Here is a 16,291-nt window from a genome sequence, read left to right as displayed (position 1 = left end):
GGCACATAACCTGGTAATGACGTAAGTGTTACAACAGTACATTTTAATTGATCATCATATTATAAATTACATACCATAATCTATTACATTGCCAGATAGCTTAATTATTAGCCAGTGCATATACATATTGGCTCTGAAAACATTGTGTTATTATAAAGATCTTACCTGTGAAGATCATTTTTGCTTTCAGACTCTACAAGAAAGATAAGTATGTTGCTGTTACATAACTGCTGTGATATCTTTAATGCTCTGACTGTCTGATATTACAGTATGTTTATACAGAATGGACAGAAACCCATCAGTTTGAGTGCAAATTTCTGGTTAGTTACAATTCATCATTCAATTTATCTTTCAAACTTGCAGGAAGTCACACATCAGCCAGTGAAGAGACATTATTCTTACTTTACTCCTTGCCCAAGGTTTCGTCTCATTCTGAGATCCAGTGGCAGCTGGCTTTGAGTTACCAGACCATTCTGAAGACATTCCTATTCTGTTCAGGTTCACTGCCGGCGTGACCTCTAACTTCTGCTCCACAGGAGCTGAAAGGCAAACAAGAATAATCAATGTCATTATTACATTTTTTACAAATTGTCATTATTACAAATTATTTATTTTTTGTTTATTGTTTAAAGGACTGTGATTTATGATATGATGAAGTCACCTTGATCAAGAGCCAACTCAAATGATTCTGGGGTTCTCTCTGGAAGTGGGGGGACAGGTGAGGGGGGGCTGCCTGGGAATATGGAAATACGTATCATAGTTCGTTATGGATATTGTACTCATTGTTGCCATTTCAACATCAAAGAGTAGATCCTACTGTGACAAAATAATTGACATTAAAGTACATTGGAAAAATAATGGTATTAGTCATTTTCAGACACGTGGCACTAAAAGAAAAGCATAATTGACTGTGCTATAATAGTTATTTAAGATTTTCATATATTTTCCACTTATGTCTTCTCACCTCCCAACTCCCTGACAGCCTCAGCCGCAGCATTGGGTGGAATGATAACCATTAACCTTTCACAGGGATCTAAGTGCTCTGAAAGACAAAATCATAACATAATCTTGTGTAACATGTATATCGTCTAAAGTCCAGGGTATATTAACACATAGCAAGATTAATATAACAGGAAAGCCATGTGTGCTTGCTTGAATGTATACAGTATAATTGGATGATAGGAATTCATACAATAAACCTAAGGAAGTGAGGAGTATGCTCAGACTAAGCTCCATAGAAGCTAATGGTTTGTGTTCCAGACTTTTATCTACGCAGAGAACACCAACCTGCATCCACATCTAGTATATAGGATTCAGGGGTTCGTTGAGGTAGGGGAGGAGGTACCTCCTCATCTGTATGAACTTCAGCAGTACCTACAAAATGCATTAAATCAGTTAATACAAATATCTACAAAATTTAATTCTACTAGCCTGTTGTCTGTGTTCTTTAAGACTAACACATGAGCAAATGTGACCATTTACCTGAGGCAGGAGAGTTAAGCTCCAGAGTCTGGTCATTCAGACACAGTGAGGGTGTGCTGAATACAGGGCTAACTGTCCATTGTTTGGCGTCTTCAGTAAAGTCCGTTGGTGCCTCCTCTGATGAAGAGGGGCTCATTGGAGTGACGAAGTAGGGGTCTTCCACCATCAGACAAATGGCTGCTGCCACAGCTGGTGGAGGTGGAGGGTTCAGTAATGGTATGTCATTGCCCTCCTGTATCCTCTCCTCAACTGCAGGGGCACTCTGGCAGGTATGCACCAGTTTGGGTGAGGTCCTGGGTCCCTCCTGCAGGTCCTGGGTGGAGGCCAAAGCCTCAGGAAGGGTCTGGAGCAGGTGCCATTGTTGCTGGTCCCTCTGCATGTCCTTGTCTCTCAAGGCAATGAGATTTTCTGAAGGCAAGGCAGTGTGGTACTGTGGTAAACCGTCCCTTTCCTCATCAAGCAGGTGCTGGAACTGTGGCAGCAAATTCAACTCCTCACTCAGGTCAGAGAGCTCGCTTTCACTGTCAGGTGTGATAGTGGATGGGGCCATTGTCACCTGGCCAGTTTAACAAGGGAGTGTGAGTCACAACAGCTTTTGATATGATATTTCATGTAAATGCATTAATGCTTGGCAAATATGAATTTTGCCTAACGTTAGTATCATGGTGTGTACAATATTATACAGTATGTAAATAATGAGGCCCTTGCAGTTGAACAAATCCCTAACTTCTTGACAAGTGTTTAGCTTCAAGTAATGCAGTAGCTTTCATAGTTCATTTTTCAATCATTTGATTATTTTCCACTGAGATCATCATATGACTGCATTCTCTATGTTACTGAAACCACAAGAAAGCCTGCCACAGCTGTTGTTTCTGCTTTGCTGGTTGTGATGGTTGTGCTTGTCATTTGGTGTTGGTGGAGTACATATTATACATTTCCATTATCTCTATGTACTCTGGCTCATACACAAGGGAGTGTTTCTGGTCGCTTACCTCATTTCTGCAAGTCTGTGCATCCATGGACTGCAGATATCTCTCAAACAGTACCTTGATGGTTCTGTAGACCAGCTCATATTGTTCCTGGGGTTAAACAACAAAAACCTGCTCTGTTAGGTGACATAGCCCTTGGGCATGATGCACGAAACACAAATCATCAAAAGATCTTTGATAGAGGGAAGCAAGTCACATGAAGAATTGCCTAAAATGTGGTTCTGCTTGTTGGAAGATTTGTTACATGTGATGCTTTGTTAAAAAAGAAAAAGAAAACAGCAACTACCTTGGTTTGAACCAACGAGGGCCTCTGGGTTCTCATGTTTTGAACTAAGTCATAGATATTGAAATCTGGAGTGATCATCTAAAAACAAGCACACACATCGGCACAATACAGCTTGGAACTGTTAAATTAATCTGACTTTAGATAGATAATGTGCAGAAAGTACTGCGGCAAGAATATCTCACCTGTTTCTTCAGGAGGTTCCAAGTATAATCAATGACACACAGGGCTCCTGTTCTACCACAGCCAGCACTATAATCACAGCAGCAAAAAGTCACATTTTAACCACTCAGCTCATCTCCAGCAAGAGGGACATTTCAACATGATTAGTCAAGTAATTATTTAATTAGAGTTTTAGAGGAATTGAAGATGGTATTTGAAAACCACAGATTTTCAGTTTGTCATGATTGTCTTAATTTTCTGGTACTCATTGTACTGCATTTCCCAAATCCTACCCATCCGGTACTCTAAGCAGGTTTAAACTAAATTTAACCAGCTTAAAAAGGCATATCTCTGTGGATTCTGAGATCAAATAAAAAAAAAAAAAGATGTTTAAGGCTTTGACTCAAAACCTAGTTTTAATGAATTTGCTAATTTATATCCACATGACTGTCCTCTTTACAGTACCCGTAACAGTATAGTATAGGGATGGACGCAATAACATGACCTTGTGTACAATCTAAAGCAAATTACAGCAGAAAACACTGCATTAATGAAGCTTATAATGTTACATTTTTATTGACACTGTCTCAGACACGAGTTGATTCAACTCTATGGTAATTCTTGAGGAAGCAGTTAGTGGTAGTGGTGGTTGGGTAGTATAGTATACTATGAGAGGTTTGTGATATTATGCCCTTTTCCTCTGAGTGTTGAGGAACAAAATCACTCAAATCAACAAAATCATTTTCCAGTAAAAAGTCTTTGACTGCTGTCTTGTGGTGATATCACTGGGTGGGGTGACTGCCAGCAGTGTAGGTTGGATCTGCCACTGACTCAACATTCCATTTCTGACACATCATCTTCAAAAAGGTGTGGGCATGTCATGGCATGTCAAGCTTTGATATCACATTTTTTCAACAGTATTTACAGTGTAGTTAGTAAAAATCCAAGTAACTCACTAATTTAAATTTATTTTCTATATCGTTGAGATGGCTCATTCAACAAAGTAAAAAGGTAGATGTCAGTTTTAAATGAGCCAAAGTTTAAGTGCTGGAAAAACTGAGGGGAAATGCCAACACATACACTTTAAAACTTAGTGGGTCGTTGTCTACCCGCCTACGCACACTTCCTCTCTCAAAGAAAAGGGAGGAGGTGTCTAACCTCTAAGGCCTAAAGCAGGGGACATTTACACGCTGCCCACAGGCAATACGTTCCTATAGTAACTCAATCAGAACCGAAAGTGTGATTCTTCCGCATGATCACTGCTGGTGAAGTTTTCACACATTAGAACTGAAGAGGAATTGAATGCATCGTTACAGTTCATCTCCTGATACTGTAATAATAAAACAAGCCCTGTCCATCCAGTAATTATAATAATCAATATAAATTATAATTATAAACTTTATTTGTATAGCACCTTTCATACAGTACATAAGATGCAGCTCAAATTGCTTTACATAAAATTGCATCAATTTAAAAAAAAACAACAAAAAAATAAACAAATTTAAAGGTTTCAAACAAACAATTTAAAATTTAGAACAAAATAGTAGTAGTAGTAGTAGTAGTAGTAGAAAATGAAATAACCGAGGCAACAAGAAACTACCTTGAAGCAAGTTTAGAGAAGTTGTCAAATATTCATGTGCAGGCTGTACCACAGTTTTGGTCCATAATAAGAAAAGGCTGCTCCTCCATACTTCTTCTATAGGACTATAGCGGCAGAGACAGTCAACTATGTATTGAGGTGCTAAACCATTCAGAGCCTTGTAAACTAGTAATACAAAATTTAAACAGACTCTAAAGAAGACAAGGACCCAGTGAAAAGATGCTACCATGGTTGTGTTGTGGCGTCTTGTTTTGGTTAAAACTCTGGTAGCTGCATTTTGCACAAGCTAAAGTCTGTTCACTGATTACTTGGGTAGTCCAGTTAAAAGAGCACTGCGATAGTCAAGATGAGAGAAGACAAAAGCATGGATCATGGATTTCTGGATCAGAAAGTCCAAGATGTGGTCTGACTTTTGCTATATTTCTAAGGTTGAAAAATTTGGTCTTAGTAACACAGTGTGCTTTCTTAAATTTAAGTCATAAGCTATAATGATACCCAAGGTTTTTGCCTCTGAACCAAGAGTTTTAAGGCTACTTAAAATTCAATCTCTCTTTTGTCCTAATTTAATAATTTGATTTAAAATAGTTGTTAGTCATCCAAGTTGTAATACTCTTTAAGCAGTCCAACAATTTAGACTGTTGGAGCTGTTGGGAGCTAGAGATAAATACAATTATGTGTCATCCACATAGCTATGAAATTTCACACCATGTTGCTGTATAATGTATAAGTCAGTGGGAGCAAGTACAGTAACAATAATGGACCGAGTATGGAGCCCTGTGGAACACCATATAGAATGTGATGAGTATTTGAAACATGGTAACCAACACTGACAAAAAATTTGTCGTGGTGGCTGTTAATATTACTAAGAAGGCTATTTAATTGTTTATATACTGCAAATAGGTTGAAATAGGCCTAAAATGATTCTTGATAAATGGATCAAGATTGTTTTTCTTACGGAGAATTAAGTAGAATTAAGTTCCATTAGGAAGCCTGACCTGCAGTGGATGCAGATGGGGATGTCATCATGGGCTTGATTGGAACGCATCTCATGCAACATTTCCAGAATGGGAGGGATGGAGTCTGGTACACCGTGATCTGGCCAGTTGACATAGTGCAGCTGTTTCAAAGTTCTGCTAAACTGAAAAAAAAAAATAGAAGCATTGTAGATAATTACAATGCAAGCTTTTTTTCCGGACAAACTTAATAACAAGGTCATATATCAGTTTGAAACACATTTAATACGCTCTTTGCCGCTGTATGTGTCATTGTGAAAGCTGAAGATTTACATAGATTAAAAAATCTTAGGAGATGTTAGTAGATCCAGTCTCAAAGACGTCAAATATGACCACATTAGTTTTGAGATTTTCAACAACTACTTCTAGTCTTTGTAGCAGTTCACATCATCATCTGATAATCTCTTGCTTGTCTCAGGAGAATTACACCGAGAGTTATTTTCACAGTCAGGGTATAAACAATACTTACGTTGTGATAAGTCACCCGTAACGTCCTTGTCAGATAATCTCCTTTATTTTCCTCAGAATCCTGTAAAAAAGAAAAAGACAGCAGTGCATCTTTAAGCGGCGTACTCATTCTTGCTGTATAAAAAGGTAGATAATGTGAATTTGTTTTTATTGTATTAATAGTAGTATTAATAATAGTATAACCAAGTGTTGTATGACACAGGTGTTTTGTGAAGATAGTGCGAAATTATATTATAAGCATATGTTATGGAACAATTCTAAGAACCCGTCAAAGTAGGAAGTGCACAACAGTGAGAATAAATATACTCACACAGTAAACTGTAAAAGGCTCACAAACAAATGGCTGCTCTTGTTTCTGTGGCCAGTAGCGCTCACACTTTTTCTACAAAAAAAGTAAAGACATGCAGTATTTTTCACATTTTACCTTTCACGCAGTTCTAAATATACACAACAAATGTACTTTCATATCAAACCAACACATGCAATAAGATAGCGCAGTGGTTTATAAAACCACACCAAGATGAAGATAAACTGACACACAAAATGAGGAAGTATTGATGGTATATAGACTATGGAACACAGTTTGTCTGTGGAATCAAGAAATATAGAAAATGGTGTCACCTTTCCCATTTCAAATTCTCGACAGGCCATCACTACGACCTAGGGCCAAACAAGACAGTAAGAATTCAAATGTACCAAAATATCACATGAACACATTTTAACTGGGGGTGGAGGAGCTCAAAAGGTCTGTTTATGTAGTCAAAGAGCTCCTTTGAACATTTTTACCATCGAAGCATGCTAATAGTTGTTTTGAGAGCAACATTATGTGCTTAAACCACCTTGTTGTGTCCACAGATGACAGAAGGGTCATACCATTATGTTGTACTCCCAAAGCATCCTCAAGAAGTCCAGTACAGTGTGAGGCAGAGGACCCTGAGTAGCGATGTAGGCCCTGGAACCTGACACTCCCTATAGACAAAACAAAGCTTATAGTAAAGAGTCAGAGGATATTAGTAACATTTGCACAAACTGCATAATTACATACAGTACATACATTACATAAATGTACATTTACTGGAAATGCAATTAATATGAATAAAAAGGACTCTTTGCGAGAAAGCTTTTAATTTACCTTGATGAAACTGGCGTTGATGTAGTCTGTGTCATTTTTAGCTGTGGTGAGAGTGAGCTTTACTCTGCTGTGGTCAACTGAAAGAAGAGGAATCAGTAGTTATGATATGAACGTCGCACAACTCAGAAGTCACTGTGTTGTACCTTTTCACACCCTTATGGCAAAAAACAATACAGAGAATTAGAATAAAATAGAAATAGAATAAAATATGTTGGTATTTGTATTTTTTTTAGATCCAAGATGGACATATTCCACATTGTCAAATGATAATAAATATTAGAAAATGTAGTATTTTTGGAAAATAAATCAAATTTGATCTGCCAACATAATTAGTCACACTTTTTCCACATTATTAACTTTCTGCTCATCAGTATCACTTTGCATAATTTCAGGTCATCATACACATAATAATTAATTTACGGACATTATTTGCATCATAGTGTTTATGTATTTGCATCTAAATTTCATGCAACCCATAACACTGTAAGCCCATGATTCTTTGATCAATCTGTGTTTATTTTCAGCATTAATGTGCCAGAGGTGTGAATATATAGAAGTCAAAAAGTCATAGTTTCTTAGTCATATCTTATCTGACACTATCTTAACTGCCCTCATGCAGAATTATATTTATCATGCTATGCAGAAGTAAACCGAAATTTTCATGAAAAGCTTACAGGGAACAATGTCCTTGTATCGGTTCTTCTTGATGTTGTCCTGCTTTTCTGCTGTGTTGCTGGGGTAGGTCTTGTCAGTGCGGTACTTAGTTGACTGGCTTTTCAACCTCTGAAAAACACGAAAGAAATTTAATCCCACAACATACAATTCAACTACAGCATTTTTGTCATAATTGCTTGCAGCCATGTGAATGTCAGAGGACTTTTTTTCTCACTCTATACAACACAAATGAGCATACTTTTCAGTCCAATTATACACTGCAGATAAATAAAGTTGCTTTTAGAATGTGCCTGTGGAGGGTAAAATACTACCTTTCTGAAGCTTAATGTTCTGTTTTGTTGGGACTGTGACAGAGCGGTTAAGTTTCACCTCTATGGTAGAAAAGGTTTCAGTCGTAGTCATCTGGACACTGTTTTCAGAATCAAGACGTTTCGGCTCCCATCCGGAAGTCATTCTCAATTGTGAACGACTGGACGAATGAGGGACTGGATGAATGAGGGACTACACCGTCTTTCAACTCTATGGTAATTTTGAGTTTTCATTTGATGTTGGTGCTGCTCTATTAGATTGCCTTACATTATGAAATGTCTCCAGTTTTATGTGTACTTGATAACTTGTTTTCTTTGTTGGGTGTAGTCTGTTATCTGCTCTATTTCACATTATTGTGATGTTGTATTCCTCAGAAATATAGTTGTAAGCTGATGTACTGCTCATTGACAACATAACAGGTGCAAATAGGAGAAAACAGTTTCTCTAATGGAATATAATATTGTAACATAGGATGCCTTGGCTTATGTTGAGGTGATACGTGATGCAAGGATAGTCACACCTACATTAGGTTTACCCAACTTTTAATTAGCAGCGTTTCATAATAATTCATAATCAATGTAAGGCAAGTATTTTGCAGTGTTTTCATAGTTGTACAGTCTTACAGGAGAGTCAGGAAAAAGAAGGAGCAAATAGCAGATGAATTACATGTGACCAATTGCACATTGGTCACACGCGGTCAGTTTTGATGTGATTCAACCCCCGATGGCCAGAATCTATGACTCACTTTACTAGTAACTGACACGATGGCTTACAAACTGAGAGGATTTCCATCTGGAATTTACTGTGCGGAAGGTTTGACACTGAAATTGAAGCCATGGCACGTCCATGCTTACAGGATATTTTTAAGACACTGGCCTTTTTGTTCAGAGGCCAGTTCTCGCAGTTCCAAACAGTCTGCTAAAAGCCTTGCAGACCATCTGTGCTGCTAACTCCACAGAGTGTTTTTTGTTCTCAAAGGAAGTGACGCAATAGACCCGTTCCTCTGGAGTGGTAGCGACATGACAGCAGAAGGGCAGCATGTGAAGCACACGGTGCTGTCCTCAGGCACTGGTATGTCACTCATCACTATGGCAGCAGCCCACAGATGATGTCACCCTTGGGGTCAGGACTTCTGAGGGAGATTTTTTTTGTGCGCATATACATGTGCTTGTGTGTGAACGTACATGCATTGTTATATGTATACAAGACTGATAAATGATATGAGCAGCCATTTGTTTGTGGGCCTTTTAAAGTTTACTGTGTGAGTATTTTTATTCCCACTGTTATGCACTTCCTATAAATGATTGACTTGTCGTTAGACGTTATAATGCATTTGTCTATGGGTCTTCCTTGTTCATGCGCCTTCAGTGACAAGCATCAGTGCAAAGAGGAAGCACAAAAGTGACGTTGGAGCCGTTGTCACAATAACAAAGTGTTACTTCCCTGAACATTGTGCCGTTTGAGAAAATTTGTAAAGTCTGGAAAACTATGAACTTTCCCTCTCATTGTGCTTACTGTCAGTTTATTCAGTATAAACAAACATAGCAAATATGTCAGTCTACTATGTGGAGGCTTCATCTACAGTACAACTCACAACAGTACTTCAACAAAAGGAACATAACTCTTGACCCACCGCAAACTCCCCAGCAATGCCATTTGGTGCCTCCTTGTCCACAGCCTCCTGTCTCTCCAGCTGGGCCAGGAAGCTCCTCAGTATCCACGCCTGATTCTCCATGGCTGGCTGTACACTGCCTGGGATAGGGCACTTTTCACAGGCATGTCAGGACACAAAGGTCCTCGTCCACGGGTCATGGATTAGGGTCGCCAAGGCTTGGGTTCAGGGCGGTGGCACGTCTGTTGCTGCAGCACAGAGCACTTCTCTATTGCAACTCACATCAAGGAACTATTGTGATGGAACGTGTGAACTGTTTTAGAGGAAGCAAGAGTAAGCTAACAGGTTCTGTGGTCAGATTAAAAATGTTGCCGCGCCCCCTGGGTGTCTCTCACTGGGTCCTAAAGTCATCCGGGTGTTTGATTGCATGACAGTGTCACAGAGTAAATGGGAGGGAAACTCCCACAAATAGAATGGGCTACACATGTATGCATATAAACAGGCACAAACAGCTGTTCCTACCCAAAGTCAGAGTGCAATGCAGGCAGTCTAGCCTGTTGGACAACATTCAGGACACACAAGAGGAGTGGAGGAGGGATGTGGGTAGGGATGGAGGCAGAGGCAGGAGTGGTGAAGAGAGAGGGCGTCTGTGAATCCTGAAAATCCCGATGCTCTGAGCCAGCAATTAGCTGCAAACCCACTCAACTCTCTCGGTCTTCATTTTTGCCTACTGTATGTCCACAGTAGCCATTTGTTTTGGTAAACCACCTGACAGTATTTGAGATTAAATACTGTCAAGTAAAACTAAAATTTGATCAATTTACTGTAATTTGTTTAGTGGGTAAGCTGTCCAGTTTCTAATTTTACTGAGTGGGCTAGAGAGCAATAGGAGGAGCTCTGTTTCAAGGAACTATGGGCATTAAGTCACCCATACAAGACTTCTCTTTATTATATATAGCAAGCTTGATGTTAATAAAACTATGAATTAAAGTAATAAAAACATATGTATAAGAATATCCTATATAGCTATAGTATAATGATATAAAGATGAAAATACCAGTATCAAGATAATAAGGAAAACAAAACAAACAAAACCTGAGAAGCTGACATGCAGTTCATGTGAGAGGAGGTAGCCTACACTGCCTCAGTTACCCATGAAGAAAAAAATGCCTTTAGTCACACATGCCATGATGAAGAGGACAATATATTGCACTCTGTATTCAGCAGGTGTAGTACACTACATCAGTGGCATGGTGACATCTAGTGGCTTTGTGGTGAATTAACACAAAGCTCAAGATATTATCACCCCTCTTTTAGCCTCTCTGCACTGGTTACCAGTAAGGTTTAGAATGGAATTTTAAGATTTTACTAATTACCTTTAAAGCACGTCATGGTTTAGCTCCCAGTTACATTGCTGAATTGCTGCTTCCCTATGAGCCAGAGTGCAACCTCAGATCTTCAGGCAGGGTTCTGCTGGCTGTTCCTAAAAAATAAGTTTAAGACGACTGGGCTTTTGCAGTCAGGGCCCCTCAGCTCTGGAACTCCATGCCTGAAGATATTACTTGAAATGTCTGATTGGATTTACCTCATTACGTCAAGTTCTGTATAAATAAAAAGTTTATTATTATTATAATTTACACAGTGGTTTGTCAAAACCATCATCGGAAGAATCAAGTCTGATACTGCAAATAAAAATGCAGTCGGACAATCTAAGTGGCCGAGTGAAATGACACTATTATGTCAAAGGTGGAAGGACTAGTCAAACGTGTCAAATGTTTGCCATTTGGAAATGCAGTTTCCACAGTTATAAAGGCTCCCAAGGCTCTAAATATTTCAAGGTGCCTTTACAATGACACAAACTGAAATAAGTGTGTTGATTTGTGCAGTATGTCATATGTGTGAACAGCATGACAGCATGCAAAGCATTGTAACCCCATAATGCACCTACAGGAAGCTACGATCACCACAGTCCACCCCTGCAGCTTCCTGTGTGTTGCTTATGTTTGTTAAGATTTCATACCTCTACTTTTATCATCAAAATGAAGACACTGTGTCTGATTTTGCTTTTTCATGGTGAGTGAGCAATGATTTACAACTTGTATTAATTATCATCCTCTTTTTATTTATTCTAACATTTCCACAAGGGAAACAAATTTCTATTCCTTTTGCAAAATGAAAAATAAATTACAATGCCCATTTACGGTTACAACAGTTTTTTTTTGTTACAACTATCTGTTTCAACACCATATAGTTTAATAGTAACTGTAATTTTACTAATAATATAAACTTCAATAGTAACTGGAAAATGAATCAATTAAAACTTTATATAAGTATTATTCTTCAGTCACACTGGAGTAACATTTGAACACAGGCATACTTTAGAAAATATTTCAGCAAATGAGTGCATGATTTTTGGATATGTTCATGTGAACCATTTTCTCATTATCATTCATTATTTTTCTCACATCATGTAATCATTCTTACTTCATATGTGAAATGTGTGTGTGATCTGCATGACATGTGGAAGTATTTGTTTCAGCGGAATATAATGGAGTATAAATAAATGAGTAAATAAATGGAGTATTTACAGATGCAAATGTTATTTTTCACATGGGAAATTTCACAAGTTAAAACCTGAAAACGAACATGTGCCGCTGACCCAAACGCACTTTGAATTTACATGAGGTTTTTTTGCATGTGACCCATTTTTGTTTTTATATGTTTTTGCAAAGTTTACAAGGTTAATATTCAAATTTTGGTCAAAAAAGGGAAATATATCAGTTAAAATCAAGTTGAATGCTGTTATTGTTATTGGATCAACCTGAAATAAGAGCATTTTTCTAACTGCCGTGGCTGTGAGCAGTTTCATTCTGATTGGACTCTGTCTTTCAGCAAGTCTTCAGCTCCAGTGTGATAAAGGACAGATCACAGCACATATTGGAGGGGAATTCGTTTTTATCTGCAAGTATGACACAAACCGATTCCTGTACAATAAGAAATACTGGTGCCGAGGGGACTCCAGAAGCACCTGTGAGATTTTGGTGGATTCAGAAGGTGGTGCTAAAACTAAAAACACACACAGGTCTCAAATAATAGATGCAGGAAAAAGAGGGCTGTTTGTGAAAGTCACGAATCTCCAATTTGATGACACTGGAGTGTACTGGATTGGGATCGACAAAATATATGCTGACATCATGACTTCAGTTAATGTGGTTATCACTGAAGGTAAGAATAAAAGAGAAGCTTTTAATGATTAACTTAGAAAATGTACATTACTATCACAATATCAGTAACATTTATGGACTGAATTTGGACATTTATTCCTCTATACTGTCAAGCTGAATTAATTCAAGTATATCACTTTCTTCTTTGTGCCAGTTCCAGTATTGAAACCCAGACTTTGGCCCTTGAGCTCTCTAGTGGAAAGGCCAACATGTTGGGGACAGCCAGTGACAGTGCGCTGTGGTTGTACAAAGGGCACTGGCGTTCGTTACACCTGGTATCAAAACACTCACATCAAGGACATCCTGCTTTACCATTCGTCAGACTTATATCTACACTGTGGCACAGTGGATAAAGACAGTGATTATTACTGTATTGCCAGTAATGATATAAGCAGTCAGCAGAGTGATATCCTCTCTGTGCAGGTCCTGCTGCCTGCAGACAGCAGCTGTATCTATGTCGTTATTATACAGGGTAAGAACAGATGGGATGCTGTATTCTCTCCTATAAATATAAATGCAAGAATTGGTAACACTTTCTATGAAGCCTGTGTTTACAATTCAACTTCTAATTACACTTCAAAAGGCTGTATAACACATGCACAACGAATCATGCTATGATACATCAGAGTTTTATAACAGAACTTATTTGGATTCAAATTTAGTATCATTATACAGTAAGTACAAATATAACAAAAAGACACTAGACATTACAAGTATGATATAATACTTCCCAAGAAACATTCATTTTGCTTTCTGTAAACATTATTGATTGGCGAGTGTGTGTTATGGCATGTAACAATGCTTTTGTGACAGCTCACTGTGGTTTTCAAGTAGAGTAAAGGTGTATTGATACTAATAAGTGCTCATAGATGCTTTTATATGGTGCTTATAGGTACAGCATACATAAATTTAGAATTATTTTGTCATCATGAATGCTTGTTGCTTCAAGAGAACATTTTGTCAGCTGTTTACAAGTTTTACTGTACAGTTTAGGCTAAACAAAGCAACCTAGCCTTTTGCTTTTATTTTGGCTGTGTAAAGCTTTGTACGGTATGAGTGGAGGACCGAAGTAAACAGGAAGCCAAGCCATAATCATTATATGACATTTCTGTCATTTATGGGTCTGACGATGTCCTTTCAGTTTGGCACTTTTAACGCCATGACTCTGTTTCTTCTGTGCCAATGCACGTTTGACACTTCTCTTTTTTCTTACGATTCTGGTGTCAGGATTAACACATCGCATGATGGTTCCTGTCCAAGAACACCATTACTTCACTTATAGCCCCATCCATTAGTTGCAATAAAAGACCTTATAACCTTTCATGCAAAATGGGTAATTGTGATATTGTAAATTACTGATTTGGTATATTCATCATTATGAATATAGTTGTATTATTGTTTTTAAAATATACTATGGTTATGTATATTTTTTATACAATGGATAAAAGCCCCCGTGTATAGGATTTGACTTTGGTGACTCCTTGTGGTTGTATTAAAAAAGACAGTGTGGCCCTCATCAACCTTGGACCCAGGATACATACATACACTGCACCAGTTGTCACTGGGATTGTCTCATTTTTCTACAAGCAAAAAATCTGTATAATATTTAATTATATTATTATATTATATTTTAAAGATCAAAAATTCTGAATTCTAATAAAAATCCTACAAAAGGGGGGCTTTAAGTAGGAATATATAATACATTATAAACATGGGCGTCATAGAATGCACTGATACGGCCTGATTTGTTTTGAGGCTGTTGTGAAATCCTTATTGCACAAGGTAGAAGTTCATAAAAGAATGCCATTGTACTGTCTTTCCTTTAATCATCAGGCCAACCTGTTTATGGCTGTTCAGATAGAATGAGCACCACAACAGCCAGAACTCCACCTCTGAATACCTGCCAAGCTACCATGAAAATCCACTCATCAAGAAACCAGTCTTTACAAATCAATCAAACTGATCAAGATCTGTTTTACAGCAGGTTAGATTACATTTTTTTAATCACTTTGATAATAATAAAAATAGCAAGGGCTAAAATGAGATTCATTCATTAATATACTGTATCATACTGTACAAAGTGTTTGCTGTCTGAAGATCACTAATCATATCTTTTTTTTTTCAGGGCATGGACAGGAGTACCATTTTGGTATACTTTGCTGCGCTGGGGTTCTTTTGCATCCTTACTGATATTTCTGTGCGTAGTACTCAAATGTACAAAAGCAAGACACAAACGTGCCAACAGGAAGAGGCAGGTTCATTTCAGGTAAATGCCCCATTTGGATCAGTGACTTACATTTTATAGTGGCAATTCTTTGGAAATCATATCAGCCCCTGTGCCATTGGTTTTGTGGTTTTATTGTTTACCAAGGTACTTCGATATCATGTGATGATTTGTGAGGAGTCTGGGTCATAATGTTCGTCAGCATGTTTATCAGAGTGTCTCATTGCAGCCTTTATCAAAATGATAGTCGTTTATTTCAAATGATAGCTTTCCAATGTCACTACCAACACATACAAGTCATCTCAGGCCCTTGCTTGCTTTATCAGGCATTCCATTTAATATATTTAAAGAGGTGAGAAATAAGGAATGATCTCTCACCACGTTTGCTCAAATAATACTATAATAATACTGTATTTGTTTTATAATATATTGAAATGAAACTGTTTTAATAAAATGAAACAACAACAGAACTTTTACAATGCCAGCTGGGAATAATGACCATGATAGCGTGAGAGTTTATTTTCATTCCATTCTTCGATGTAAACAGGTCATACAATAGAACATTAAGAAACAGGAGAAGTGTATCAGGCCCTGGAGTTTTCACAGCAGAAAGCCAAACCCACAGATCCTGACCACAAACAACAAGGCTCTCATCTCCTAATGACATCCATGCAGTAGTAATGACTTATAGTATTTTGGCTTTTTCTGATATGTGAGGGTGACTTGAGAGACAATTCAATAAAGGAGTGTGTGCATGTAAATAAGCTTGCTATTATGGTAGTTTTTTTCTTACAGGTACAACTAGTGTCTGGAAATGTTGGGTGTCTGGAAATGATGAGGCCTATGGGTTGTCAAACAAGGATGGTTTCTTCAGAATATAAAGAAATGCAAATACCTCACCCACATATTTGGAAACTAATCTCTTGCACAAACAATGAATCATCAGTGAGGTGTTTTATGGCATGGGAATACAAATTAGTTTTATAAAAATTCCAGTGTGTTCAGTGCTGTATGGAGAATACAATATCTATAACAGCCCTCCCATCAGAAGCTAGATAGCAGAGATATTATTCTTGAGCTTGTGATGTACAGTAACTGCAAACTAAAGTAACTAAAAC

At 37.8% G+C, this 16,291-nt stretch overlaps 2 protein-coding genes across 3 annotated transcripts in view; one reads left to right on the top strand and one right to left on the bottom strand.

The window, feature by feature from the left end:
- The window catches only part of ptpn22 (protein tyrosine phosphatase non-receptor type 22), a 16,722-nt gene extending 6,684 nt beyond the window's left edge, over nucleotides 1–10,038 (bottom strand). Inside the window, exons 1-17 of one of the 2 annotated variants that reach the window (XM_044212714.1) lie at nucleotides 9,747–10,038; nucleotides 7,804–7,912; nucleotides 7,130–7,206; nucleotides 6,871–6,966; nucleotides 6,619–6,657; nucleotides 6,308–6,379; nucleotides 5,999–6,058; nucleotides 5,512–5,654; nucleotides 2,940–3,006; nucleotides 2,758–2,835; nucleotides 2,475–2,561; nucleotides 1,483–2,038; nucleotides 1,288–1,374; nucleotides 965–1,042; nucleotides 662–733; nucleotides 403–539; nucleotides 166–193 (exon numbers count right to left, since the gene is read on the bottom strand). In XM_044212714.1, the coding sequence (XP_044068649.1) occupies nucleotides 166–193; nucleotides 403–539; nucleotides 662–733; nucleotides 965–1,042; nucleotides 1,288–1,374; nucleotides 1,483–2,038; nucleotides 2,475–2,561; nucleotides 2,758–2,835; nucleotides 2,940–3,006; nucleotides 5,512–5,654; nucleotides 5,999–6,058; nucleotides 6,308–6,379; nucleotides 6,619–6,657; nucleotides 6,871–6,966; nucleotides 7,130–7,206; nucleotides 7,804–7,912; nucleotides 9,747–9,848 (1,888 nt within the window). In that variant the 5' untranslated portion in view covers nucleotides 9,849–10,038. The remainder of the gene's footprint in view (nucleotides 1–165; nucleotides 194–402; nucleotides 540–661; nucleotides 734–964; nucleotides 1,043–1,287; nucleotides 1,375–1,482; nucleotides 2,039–2,474; nucleotides 2,562–2,757; nucleotides 2,836–2,939; nucleotides 3,007–5,511; nucleotides 5,655–5,998; nucleotides 6,059–6,307; nucleotides 6,380–6,618; nucleotides 6,658–6,870; nucleotides 6,967–7,129; nucleotides 7,207–7,803; nucleotides 7,913–9,746) is intronic. The other variant, XM_044212715.1, reaches the window with a different exon arrangement.
- Nucleotides 10,039–11,357: 1,319 nt separating this feature from the next.
- Nucleotides 11,358–14,244, top strand: LOC122882820. Its single transcript, XM_044210616.1, has 4 exons — nucleotides 11,358–11,798; nucleotides 12,618–12,950; nucleotides 13,104–13,475; nucleotides 14,177–14,244. The coding sequence occupies exons 1-4, from the start codon at nucleotides 11,765–11,767 to the stop codon at nucleotides 14,242–14,244; spliced, it is 807 nt and encodes a 268-aa protein (XP_044066551.1). The 5' UTR covers nucleotides 11,358–11,764.
- Nucleotides 14,245–16,291: the final 2,047 nt, after the last annotated feature.

The sequence above is a fragment of the Siniperca chuatsi genome, linkage group LG10, assembly GCF_020085105.1.
Source record: "Siniperca chuatsi isolate FFG_IHB_CAS linkage group LG10, ASM2008510v1, whole genome shotgun sequence".
Taxonomy (NCBI): domain Eukaryota; kingdom Metazoa; phylum Chordata; class Actinopteri; order Centrarchiformes; family Sinipercidae; genus Siniperca; species Siniperca chuatsi.
Note: the sequence above shows the minus strand (reverse complement) of the source record. Positions and strands in the feature narration are given on the sequence as shown.